This window comes from Myxine glutinosa, chromosome 4 (assembly GCF_964187855.1).
Source record: "Myxine glutinosa chromosome 4, kmMyxGlut1.1, whole genome shotgun sequence".
NCBI classification, from domain to species: domain Eukaryota; kingdom Metazoa; phylum Chordata; class Myxini; order Myxiniformes; family Myxinidae; genus Myxine; species Myxine glutinosa.
In genome coordinates this window covers 79475152-79488372 of record NC_136264.1, presented here as the reverse complement: position 1 = coordinate 79488372, position 13221 = coordinate 79475152, and the positions used below count along the sequence as shown (strand labels likewise).

General features: G+C 42.4%; 1 protein-coding gene across 8 annotated transcripts in view; it reads right to left on the bottom strand.

Annotated features, from left to right (window-relative positions):
• Positions 1-13221, bottom strand: part of HUWE1 (HECT, UBA and WWE domain containing E3 ubiquitin protein ligase 1) — a 334325-nt gene that overhangs the window by 69067 nt on the left and 252037 nt on the right. For all 8 annotated transcript variants that reach the window (XM_068112748.2, XM_068112754.2, XM_068112750.2 and 5 more), the window contains 3 exons: positions 1468-1737; positions 963-1200; positions 660-778 (listed from right to left, as the gene is read on the bottom strand). In XM_068112748.2, the coding sequence (XP_067968849.2) occupies positions 660-778; positions 963-1200; positions 1468-1737 (627 nt within the window). The remainder of the gene's footprint in view (positions 1-659; positions 779-962; positions 1201-1467; positions 1738-13221) is intronic.

Below are 13221 nucleotides of genomic sequence, written 5' to 3'. Positions count from 1 at the left end.
GCTCCCTATCTCACATCTTACTCAGTTCTATGCCATAGAAACCATGGCCTGCAAGATCATTGGCTTCTCCCATGACAAAGCTGAGTGTATGGGTCTATCACTAAGCCATCGCAGCCAGGTCGGTGGTCAATGTCTTCTACCGCCTCCTTGCTGGTCGTGCACTTTCATCAACCCCCTTCTGGTGAAACTATCTAAATTCAGGATCACTACTCACCTCCACTAATTTGTTCCCCTTTTTCCCACCTGTGGAATCAACTTCCACATACTCTTCAATCTTATTCTTCCCTCCAGGTCTTCAAGACAGCTGTTCACCACCATCTCAGATCATCCCCAATCCTAAATCATGATCTTTTCTAAATCTCGTTAACCCCAACCAAATCTCGTCCTTCCAATTTTCCCTCCTCAGCATTTCCTTCCGAATCCATATTGTCCACCCCATGGCATGCGTGTTTTGCGTAATGTTTTTGTCTGATACATCCTGATCTGTTCACTGTACTAGCTCTTCCACTAGCCTTGACTATGTATACAAAAAATGTACTTAGAAAACTGGACAATATAACTTCAAAACTGTCAAAATGACAGACATAGTGATAAAATGCCTCCACAAACATCACACCAAGAAACTTTTCATTGGTAATGGTTCACGACCAAGTTCTGACCTGCCAAAGGATCTTCGCCATGCCCAGGTGATGGAAGTGTATCTTGTGGTTCCTCAACATCAGCTCCATCCTTCAACTCGATATTCGACTGACCCTCTGCCACTGCAGGGTAGAAAACGCTGTGGAAAAAAAAAAAGAGCATGTTGTGACCCAGAGCAGAAAATGGAATCCCTTTCAAAATCCCAACATGTGTGCAAGCAATGTACATACAAAAACCCCTCACATTTGAATGGACTAATTGACACAGTTTGCCACAAGGTTCCCAGCTGTCTTCAAAAACAAAGCAAATTTATTCAGGCTTACCCCAGTATTTCTTCTTCTGTGTTTAAGGCCGCTAACAACCCTGCTGCCTGCCCAGGGACAGCAGTCAGGTCTTCCCTGTTGCTGGCCAAGGGTGCCATTGCCTGAGCAGTTCCCTGGCTCTCATCGACAGTACCAACCACTGATGCCGGACTGCTCACATCCATTGGCGAGCCATCTGGTTGACTACTAACACCCGTCAAAATGTCAGATGCCTCTGTCCGCTCAGATGCCTCTGAAGCTGTGGGAAGACAAACAAAAATATTGCATAAATATATGTAAGACGAACCAAAACAGCTACCATTAAGCAGGGTTGAAAATTGGCCAATTTAGTCGGAAAATATTTAGCCAAATCCAACATTATTTTCATACAAAACACAATGACAAAAGAAAGGCAAATGAAATGTTATTTGAATGAAAACATTCCCAAAGGTAGATGCCTGATGTCTGTTTTAAGCCTGAGCAAAATTGAATAGCTTCAACGTGCTGCAAGATTTTTGGAACTCACAGATTGTGTGCGCTGGTGACATTTCCATCTGTAGTGCTTCATCACCAGCAGGTCGTACTGTACTGGCATTAGCAGGCTCAGAATTTGTGACTTGTATGTCTGGCTGGAGTGGAGCAGCAGGTCCCCTGTCATCAGCAGTGTCTGGGGTGAGAGGTGTCCGAGCCTCCGGAGTCAATGAAATGGTGCCATCACTCGATACTGGGGCTGAAGTCATGTCCTCAGATGAAGGCTCTTCAAGGTGCGCCATCGTAGTTTCCAGCCGAGGGCCCACTAGCCAAGTCAGTTGCAGAAAAATTAAAAACAGGGAAGGAAAGGAAATAAATAATGCTAAATTGAGATAAAGAAATGGATAGAGGCACCAGTCAGGATTCCCCAATACAGTGCTTACTCTAAACACCTCGACTCAGGGCAAGAGACAAAAAATTGATTACAAGACGATTACACAATAACTTTAAATTTATACATTAGTGTTCAAAAGTCTGAGTCCAATTATTGCTAATTTATTAAAGTAAATGTGACAAAATAAATTGTCATAATATGAAACCAAAAGCATTTTCTCGGGATTTCCAATAACTCCAAAGAATATTACAACAATTATTGAATGAATGAATGAATGATCGTTTTAAGGCCATTTTCCCCGCTTGAGCGGGGGTTAGCCTTGCGGGCCCCATGACAATCATGGTTCCCTATTTGAGGCAATGTTTTTATGGCCGGATGCCCTTCCTGACGCCAACCCTTGGTCACGCTCTTCGATGCGCAGGGATACGGTGTACCTATTCTAAACCGGGGTACACACCGGGATCATTCATCCCAGCAAGCTGGTACTCAATTTGCCGACCTCGGAAGGACGACAGGCTGAGTCAACCCCCCTGGCGTTAATTCAGCGATCGACCGGGATTCGAACCCAGGATCCAAGGATCCCAAGCCGGCACCCGAACCGCTAAGCCAACACCAGGCTATTACAACAATTATTGTAATATATATTAAAAAAATAAAATACCTCTTTACATATTAACTAGTAATCAGTGTGATATCTTTTTGATTGGTGATGTTGATGTTAACCTCCGAAGACCACAAAGTGAAAATCGTGATTTTGTGGTTTGAAACAAAATCCTGTGTACAGCTGCACTGACGAAAGTATCAGCGTTACAAGTGTTCAAAACCCATGAACATATTCATTACCATCTCTTACAAAACTGAAACCACCCGCACACGCAATGAGCCCGATAGGTCGAGTAACACACAAACGACGTTAGAGCCTGGATGTAAAGATCACTTTTCCTCAATCTTATTGCTGGTCCAATTAGAAAAGAGAATGGCAAGTCAAACAAGTCACATTAATGCAAAGTCTAACAAGAGTTACGCCCAGGTCCCCCGTCGGTGAAGTGATGTGAGTTGAGTTGACAAAGTGAAAAAGGCAAGGCGGCCATCTTGGATTTTGACATGGCGACCCAATTTTCAATAGCGTTCTTGCTTGGGCGTAGATACACCCACACACCAGATTAGAAGTTAGTAGTTCATTTATTTTTCAAGATATTCCGCTCACAAGGTTCAGACATACATGGCGGCGGCCATCTTGGATTTTGACGTGGCGACCCAATTTTCAATAGCGTTCTTGCTTGGGCGTAGATACACCCACACACCAGATTAGAAGTTAGTAGTTCATTTATTTTTCAAGATATTCCGCTCACAAGGTTCAGACATACATGGCGGCGGCCATCTTGGATTTTGCTGTCGCGACCTAATTTTCAATAGGGTTCTTCCATATGCCTAGTTGCACCCATACACCAAATTAGAATTCGGTCCTTCGCTTACGCACGCACGGACATATATATGGTGGCAGCCATCTTGGATTTTGACGTGGCAACCCAATTTTCAATAGCGTTCTTCCTTATGCCGAGATACACCCACACAACCGATTAGAAGTTAGTAGTTCATTTATTTTCAAGATATTCCGCTCACAAGGTTCAGACATACATGGCGGCGGCCATCTTGGATTTTGACATGGCGACCTAATTTTCAATGGGGTTCTTCCATATGCCCTAGTTGCACCCACATACCAAATTAGAATTCGGTCCTTCGCTTACGCACGCACGCACGCACACACACACACGGACGGAGGGGAAAACCATAGTCCCCCTTTCGCTCCGCGGTCCGACGGGGGACAAAAAAAGATATGCTTGTACAGTGGTGGCCAAAAATATTGGCACATGTGCACTTTTTAAAAATAAGTCACAATTTTCTCTAAAAATAAGTTGAAATTGACGAAAGTATTTGGTCTCCACAATTCTTTATTTCACTGTTAATATTACAGAACCTTTCTTTTTAATTCACAACTTAATATTTCCTTTTAAATCAGAAAATAAAAAGAAATGACAAATAATTGACACCCTAAATTTAATATTTGGTGGCACGGCCTTTGGACAAAATAACTGCAGTCAAGCGCTTCTTCTCGCCATGAATGAACTTCCTACACACCTCTCTACTGGCAGTTTGGCCCACTTTTCTTGTGCAAACTGCTCCAGTTCTCCCAGATTTGAAGGGTGCCTTCTCCCAACTGCTGTTTTCAGATCTCCCCACAGGTGTTCAATGGGATTTAGATCCAGACTAATTGCTGGCCACTTCAGAACAGTCCAGCGTTTTGCCTTGAACCATTCCGGGGTGCTTTTTGACGTGCGTTTGGGATCATTGACCTGCTGCAAGACCCAGCTTTCTGAAACTGGGTTGAACATTGTGCTCCAAAATGCCTTGGTAATCTCCTGATTTCATGATACCATGCACACATTCAAGTCACCCAGTGCCAAAGACAGCAGAGCAACCCCAAAACATCACTGAACCTCCTCCATGTTTGACTGCAGGGAAGGTGTTCTTTTCTTTGAAGGCTTCATTTTGTTTTCTGAAAACATAGAGATGAGGTGCTTTACCAAAAAAGCTCTAATTTGGTGTCATCTGTCCACAGGATATTCTCCCAGAAGGATTTTGGTTTGTTCAGGTGTGCTTTGGGAAACTCCAGTCAGGCTTTATGTCTCTCTCTCTCAGCAGCAGTGGGGTCCTCATGGGTCGCCTTTCATCAAGTTGGCGACAGATGGTGGGAGTTGAAACTGTCGTACCTTGTGTCTGAAGGTCAGCTTGAATCTGTTTGGCAGTTGATCGAGGCGCTTTCTCCACCATTCGAACAATCCTTCACTGCAATCTTCGATCACGTTTTCTCTTGCGGCAACGTCCAGGGAGGTTGGCTACAGTGCCATGGGCCTTAAACTTCCTGATAACATTGCATACGGTGAACACAGGAACATCAAGGTTTCTGGAGATGGACTTGTAGCCTTGAGGTTGTCCAGGCTTGGCTGCAATCTTTTGTCTGACCTCTTCAAACAATTCTCTGGTTTTATTTCCTTTCTCCATGCTCATTGCGGGACATACAGTGACAGAAAACAGCAGAAAAACTCCTTTTCTCTATTCAAACTGGTTGAATGAGTGATTAGCTCAACTGGAACTAAGTTCAGGGGAGCGTATGCGATGGCACGTCTGTCGGTCAGTCCGTCAGTCCATAAACACTTGAAACTTCTTCTACAAATACGTTGATGGGATTGCGACCAAATTTGGCACAAATGTTATTGGTTGTGTTGTGACTAAAGTTTGTTCACGGCATGAAAATATATATATATATGTATATATATATATATATATATATATGTATGTGTATGTATATATATATATATATATATATATATATATATATATATATATATATATATATATATGTATATATGTATGTGTATGTATATATATATATATATATATATATATATATATATATATATATATATATATATATATATATATATATATATATATATATATATATATATATATATATATATATATATATGTATGTGTATATATGTATGTGTATATATATATATATATTGCTGCAAGACAAAGTTTCCTCGAAAGGCTGCACGAGCAAATGGAAGCAATGTTTCTTCCAGAATGACCCTGTACTTGAACTGGTTCAGGTTTCCATTCAGAACAACCAGGTCAGTTTTGCCCCCTGCATGAAAAGCAGCCCAAACGGTCACCCCACCACCTCCAGCTTGGACTCTTGGCACTATACAATCTTCGTTGTGGGCTTCATGCACTTGTCTGCGCACTCGGACGCGGCCATCTTGACGATAGACCAGAAATCTAGACTCGTCACTGAAGGTCACGTGATTCCAGTGTCCTGGCTGCCATTGACGGTGCTCTCTGGCCCACTGCAATCAGCGCTGGCTGTGTTGTCTGGTCAGGCATGGCTTTCTCAGGGGACGCCTGGCACGATAGCCTGCTTGAACCAGTCGTTGGTTGACTAGCCTTCTGGATACAGGCACATTTGTCAGTTGCTGCCACTCAGCCCTAAGCCGATTAGCTGACTTGGTACGGCCATTGCAGACTAACCGGTGCAGCTGGCGAGCATCTCTCCTTGTGGTTCTGCGTGGACGTCCTGGCCTCGGTATTGGAGTAGGGACACCCCTCTGAGCATTTTGTTTCAGGATCTTTGACACCTGACCTTGAGTGATGCCATACTGCCGAGCAATAGCACGCTGTTTCATGCCAGAATTTCGTAAAGCCACCACTCCATGACAAACAGCAATGTCAAGTTGACGGACCATCTCCACAGGAAGCGGCAATAACTTTTGTAGATGTGCAGCAGTTGTTTTCCAGTAATACAGAACGCAACAACCCTTGTATACCCAATTGTGAAGCCAATCGTCAAATGTACCTGTCCTTACATTTTGTCACGCCACCTGTGATATAAACCTGTTATTGACTTCTTGCTGCGAAAGACAATCAGTGACATGGTTCTTTCAACAAAGACATCACCGAAGGGTAAAATAAACTCACCAGATTGATATACTGAGTTCAGAAAGTAAACCCAAGTCAAGAAAAATATATATATTCCATATTAAATGCCAAGTATATATATATACTAGGTAAATATATATATACTAGCTTGGTGAGGCGAGCGATCGTTACTGAGGAACGGGCTTATTTTAGCTGAGGATAATGACTGTACCTGAGTTGCTGTGTCGTCATGATTTACACGAATCATAATACAAAATTATTTTGCACAAATGTATTTGTTGTGTTTGTGATATTACATTTTTATAGACAATTTAGGATGAATGTTTTTTTTTTTCCAAGAAAGAACCCCTCAGCACACACATAGGGGAGGGGTAGGTGCAGACTGGAAGTTTGGGACGATTACACCTCATCACCACGTAATTGAAAACACCTCACCACCAAGTAATTCAAAACACCTCACCACCAAGTAATTGAAAACACCTCAGCCATAAAACACGCAATAAAAACACCTCACAGCCACGAAATTAAAAACACCTCACCACCACGTCATTTAAAAACACCTCACCACCACGTAATTCAAAACAATCACCAACTAATTCAAAACACATCACCACCACATAATTAAAAACACCTCACCACCACATAATTATAAATACCTCACCACCACGTAATTCAAAACGCCTCACCACCACGTAATCCAAAACGCCTCACCACCACGTAATTCAAAACACCTCACCACCACGTCATTTAAAAACACCTTACAACCACATAATTCAAAATACCTCACCACCACATGATTGAAAACCACCACAACGTTATTAAAAACATGTCACAACCACGGAAACAAAAGTTTGAGTGATTTGTTAAGTGACAACAATTTTTTTTCCCTGAGTTTTTCTGAACACCCGTTTCGAGTGACAACACCTGCTTATACACAAATACAATGTACAATGACACAAGAGCGGATTGCAGGTGTGGAGGTGAAATGAGCCACCATGACAGATCGAGTGAAAAGCGAAATTACCTGCGCCACCGAAGGTGGATGGAAGCTGCCCAGATGTGTAGATATAGAGATAAATGACTACCCGAGTGCCGTTTTGTCATGGTTTAAACCAATCATAATTCAAACAATTATTTTGCACAAATGTATTTGTATGTGATATCACATTTTATAAACAAATGAAGTTGAAAAAAAAAATTGCCATGAAAAAATTCCAAAAAAAACAAACAAAAAAAAAAATACCCTTAGGACATACCGACGGGAGAGATATGTGCATACCAGAAGTTTGATAGGATTTCACAAAAGTTTGAGAAAGTAGTTCAGTGACAACACAACACAGACACTGCACCAATATATATATATTCAATATATTCAAATATATATATACCTGGCTGTGTTTTTTTAAATCTATATATATACCTTTTATATCTGAACTAAGATCAAAATTCTGCTCTGTCAGAGGGTTCTCTTGAGAGCTTGACAGGCAGAGCGTATGTACATGGCAGTGACGTCATTACTTGCGCTCATTGAAAGCTGGAGAACTGCACATATATTTGGATTGGTTTGCTCCCGGCTGCATCCAGAGGATTCCATATAATGAGTGGATACCAGAGGTAATGTGCCATGTGGCAGATGGCACTTATCGCTCCCATTAAGGTACAGCACAGCTGGATGGGATACCTTAATGGCGGTTCACTACTGATGGTATGAAATCGCATAGTGACTGTGACACAGACACAGACACAGACACAGACACACACACACACACACACACACACACACACACACACACACACACACACACACACACACACACACACACACACACACACACACACACACACACACACACACTGACACACACACACACAAGGATGTTGGGTTTGGGAGAAGCAGGAATGGATGTGCTTGAACAAATCGATTTGCAAGGCGAGAGAAAAATGGTTTCATAAGTCTCGGCTGCCAAGAAGAGGTGGGGATTGAAGTTCACTGGAGTGGTTGTGTTGAGAACCTACCACGAGGCCCAGGCTGTGTGCCACAAGCTTGAATGGCAGCTTCGGTAATTGATGCAGCCATGCTGCTGATGGCCTCCGCTGTCACAGTTATGCTGCCAACATGGCTTGAAGCTGTGGCCACGCGGCGGAGCGGAAGCGAAGCTGGACATAGCAATGTCGGGTGTGCGATGGCAAACTTGAACGCAAAATGATGGATCTTAAGGCCCACTTCCACAACTATTGATCCATTTCCTACCTGTTCTGTTTATGTACCCATAAATTTACAAGTAACCTGCGTTCCAGAACACTGCTTGAATAACAAGCATTCTGAGTATTGTGCTGCAATACAGGGTCCCCTACCAAAGTTCAAAGTGCCATAACTTTGTCAAAAATGATCGAATATGCAAATTTATGCAGGGTTGATGCTGGTTTTCAAACTTGATCTGCGTTATGCTGAGACATGTGTGTACAAAATTTTGTTGAAATCAGCCAATGTTTGGTGGAGTTATCGCACGGAAACCAAAGTGACAGACGAACAGACGGATCTAATTAATTATGCAAATTTATGCACGGTTCATGCTGGTTTTCAAACTTGATCTGGGTTATTCTGAGACACGTGTGTGTACAAAATTTTGTTGAAATCAGCCAATGTTTGGTGGAGTTATCGCAAGAAACCAAAGTGTGACAGACGAACCTCATTAAATATGCAAATTTATGCACGGTTGACTGTGGGTGCGGATGATGCGAGACCGGGTTATCCTGACCGGGTTATCCTGACCAGGTTATCCGCGGACCGTGGAAGCTAGGTTACTTCTGACGCGTACTGTGTATACTGCTAAGAGGGCAGAGTATCAGATACATATTTAAAGAAGTATTCACGCAGATTATACGCACAGAAGCATATGGTAAAGTGACACTCCAACCTCCCTAGATGTATTGTTGATTTATTGGTAAACTATGTGAATTCAATGTATTCTTGCCTGATATGAAGAATTGTGTCAATGGAAACAAAATTCAGTGAAAACGTTTTTAACTTGATGCTTATTCTAGGAAAGCATTTTAAAGAACAGTCCACGATTACAGCATATTGTATACAAAGAATATTAACAGCTTTGACTTACCGCACTGCAAATTATAGTCCAGAAAACTGTTGGGGAAATTACCAAGGGTTATTTTACCCACAGGTTCTGAATCGTTCCCAATCACTAATTACCTCAGGACGGGCTCACCTGTGATTCGCACTCGGGACTTCGATTTATACACCTTGCAGACAGATCAGCAGAAGCACGACAAAATACGTTGTTTTTCAAGATCAATGATCGATGTGTATATATATGTTGCTCGGCTTGGCTCCGCCCCTCCTGAAAGAGCGCGCTATGTCACGCTTTTGACGTTCGCGAGACGAGACTGAGGGCGCGCGTTGCGGCTTGAGGAGAACTCTAGAATAAACAGTGCCATAACTTTGTCAAAAATGATCGAATATGCAAATTTATGCACGGTTGATGCTGGTTTTCAAACTTGATCTGAGGTATGCTGAGACATGTGTGTCACGCCTCGCCTCGTTGATAAGCCCGCAAGGTCGCTCCGTGGAGTGGCCTGCACGTATTGCACTGTGCGAATTATATAATTTATCACCAACTCACGGTGTAAGGTACTGGCGATTCAAGAGATATCCATTTTTTTTTTTTTTTTTTTCTCGTTTAATTAACGATATCCGCCAAACCACGTGCCCTATCGCAAATTCCAAAAGGTCATTTTAGTAGACTGATATGCTGAACAGATCTGTGAAGTTTCCCCTCGATTGGATCAAAAATAAGTGAGGAGCTCGGTTTTAAAGGTTCATGCTTAAAAACGTCATAACTCTGAAACCATGTGACGCATGACGTCATGCTCGCTGACTTTTTTTGTTCGTCATGGGTATGCGATTCTGCCTGCAAAGTTTGGCCTCGATCTGTTCAGCCGTTGCAGAGAAAAAGGGGTTTTCGTGTTTTCACGAAAAACAATATGGCGGCGAACCACGTGACCTGCGACATCATAATTACCATTAAAATATTCTACAGATCGAGTCCCTCCGATGGTGAAAATTTGATCTCAATCGGTCCTATTATTGCAGAGAAATTGGTTTTTAAAGGAAATTTAAACTTAAAATGGCACTGAGTTAAGGATCATCAGAATTATCAGAATTCCCAAAGTTCAAAGTGCCATAACTTTGTCAAAAATGATCGAAACGTCGTGAAGTTCGAACCTGATCTGTAACTTATCATGAGGAAACCACGTGCCAAGTTTGAAACCATTAGCATCAAGCGTTTAGAAAAAAAGCCCGGAAAACCGTTCTTTGCGTGACGGACTGACGGACTGAGGGACGGCGTGCAAACCTATAGTCCCCTCCAGTGTACACCGGTAGGGGACTAACAAGTCATTTCCTTAATGACTCCAACCACTTACTTGATAAATGAGTTACATATTTTGTTGGATGAGGGAATAAAATCAAAATATTGAACCAATGCCAGTTAAAATGCACAAAATTAAAATTCCCGAATTTACTACATTTCAATGTGAAGACCCATGCTCGCAAGAAGCTCTGCTGATGAAAGCCAAAAACAAGTTCCTTGCAAAAACCATGATGAAATTTCAAAAACCATAAAAAGCACAACTATTTATGAGGTGCTCCATGACACTTCCTGCCACATAGCAAAAACATGGAACACAAAAAGAACAAAGATAGAATCGCCCCCAGATGAATGGCACAAAAGTGTAGGAGAGTAGAGGGGAATGACAAGTTAGGTTAGGGGATGTGATAAAGACCAGAAATTAGAGGATGTGATGAGGCATGTAGCAGCTTACACACTGCACAAAACAACACAGATGACGACCAATAATTTAAAAACAGCAATTAAAAGAAAGTATGTGAATAACAAGGAGAATTGCTTTGCAATACAGTACACGTCTCCGACCAAGTTTCTGTTCAATATGTTAAAGGGTAAGGGGGAAAATACTGGAAAACTGACCCATGTGAAATATGTGATATTAAGTTCCAAAAGGGCATAACTCCATGAAAAATTGGTGACATGCCCAGAAACTCAACTCGTTCTATAACTTATCACAATAAAGCCATGTACCAAGTTTCAGTTGAATATGTTAAAGGGTATGGAAAAAAAGTGCGGAAACCAGGTGGGATGGACAGACAGACGGAGAGCAAACATATAGTCCCCTACGAGGGTACCAATAATTACCTCACCTAAGCCTCCATGGGGGATTATGTGAGGTGGGGGAGTATGTGGGGTAAGGGGTGGGGAGGGTTAGAATTTTTGAAATTTTCCTTCCTCTGGAGGATTTTTCCTTCCTCTCCTTTTTTTCCGTTCTCTATAATGGATGGCCAGCCTCATGAAGAAAACGCTAGAAAATGACCTCGCAAGAGCAACTCAATAGAGTTTAAACTCTGTGCGATTCGTTCAATGGCACGAGTTAAACAAGAACTACAAGATTACTTCCGATGAGCTCATGATCAACCAGACAACTTTTCAGGCATGGGTGTGCACTGAAGAGTGAAAAGCATTTGCAATCAATGACAAACAAGGCCAGAAGAAAATGCTTGCACTCAAGCTGTCAAGTTCAAGAATTGTGAGAACGATCTCATTGAATTTGGCCGGTCTGAACGAAATTTTAAGCACCACGTAACGTGCAAGAACATCATGGATAAATAATTTGAGTCGAATTGCAGGAATATTTGCCACACCAACTTTATGGAAAGCAAAGGCTGGAACTGGCATTTCATGAAGCGACATAATCTAAGACGACGTACCGGCACTAAATTCTCCCACCAGCACCACTTTTCCAGAAAAAGAACGCCATGCGATCATCGAGTTTCTGGATGCTGTGCATGGTTAGACGACTGGATACACTGCCGATCACAAATTCAACACGTACGAAACCCCTTGTGATTTTGATATGAGTTGCGGACAACGATATAATTCAAAGGTACCAAAACCATGGAGATTGTGGGTTCTGGGTCGTCCAAACGTCCATTCATGGTGGTGCTGTGCCCCGCTCTGACCGGCAAGATGCTGGCTGCATTCATCATTTTCAAGGGCCTCAAGAGCATTCCGCCTGTTGAGCTACCACACAACGTTATCGTGTCAGTTGTGGATAAGGGTTCAATGAACTTCAATCTGATGACCGAGTGGATTCAGAAGGTTTGGTCACAACGCAGCAGATACTTCAGAAACTCCAAAAGTCTCATGTTCTTGGACCATTATGGGACAGTATGAGCAATATCGTGAATTGACTGAAGAATTCATACAGCACAGAGTGTCGGCAGATTCCAAAATGGTTGTCTAACATTTTGTAGCCGCTGGATGTGGCATTGAATGCGCCCTTCAAGGCGTGCATCTGGAATGAGTGGGGTGAGTGGTTTAAAAATAGAGAAAAGGTGTTCATCCGTTGGGGGAACTGGAAGCCTCCTTCCTGCCAAGTGATTGTGGATATGGTCTCTCGTTCTCTACCAGGATTGACTCAGGGAATTGTTCAGAAATAATTTTGTGTCTGTGGAATTGATTGCAATAGAGTTGTTGTCCCTCACAGAGATTTGCATGACATGGTCGAATTTCATCTTGATGTTGTTGAGCTTGTCGAGCCAAGTGATTAGGGTGACGATGGGTGCAAAAGTGAAATTGTGCCATTGGAGGAAAACGACAATAGTCCTGAGAAATTACACAGCTGACGACAACAACAACAACAACAACAACATGCATTTTAAGGCCATTTTCCCTGCAAGAGCGGGGGTTAGCCTTGCGGTCCCCATGACCATCTTCTCCATTTTGCCCTATTTTCTGCATCTCTCCTTGTTAACCCCTTTGCCCGCATTTCTTCTTCCACCATCTTTAGCCAAGTCTTTCTCGGTCTTCCCAGTCCTCTACT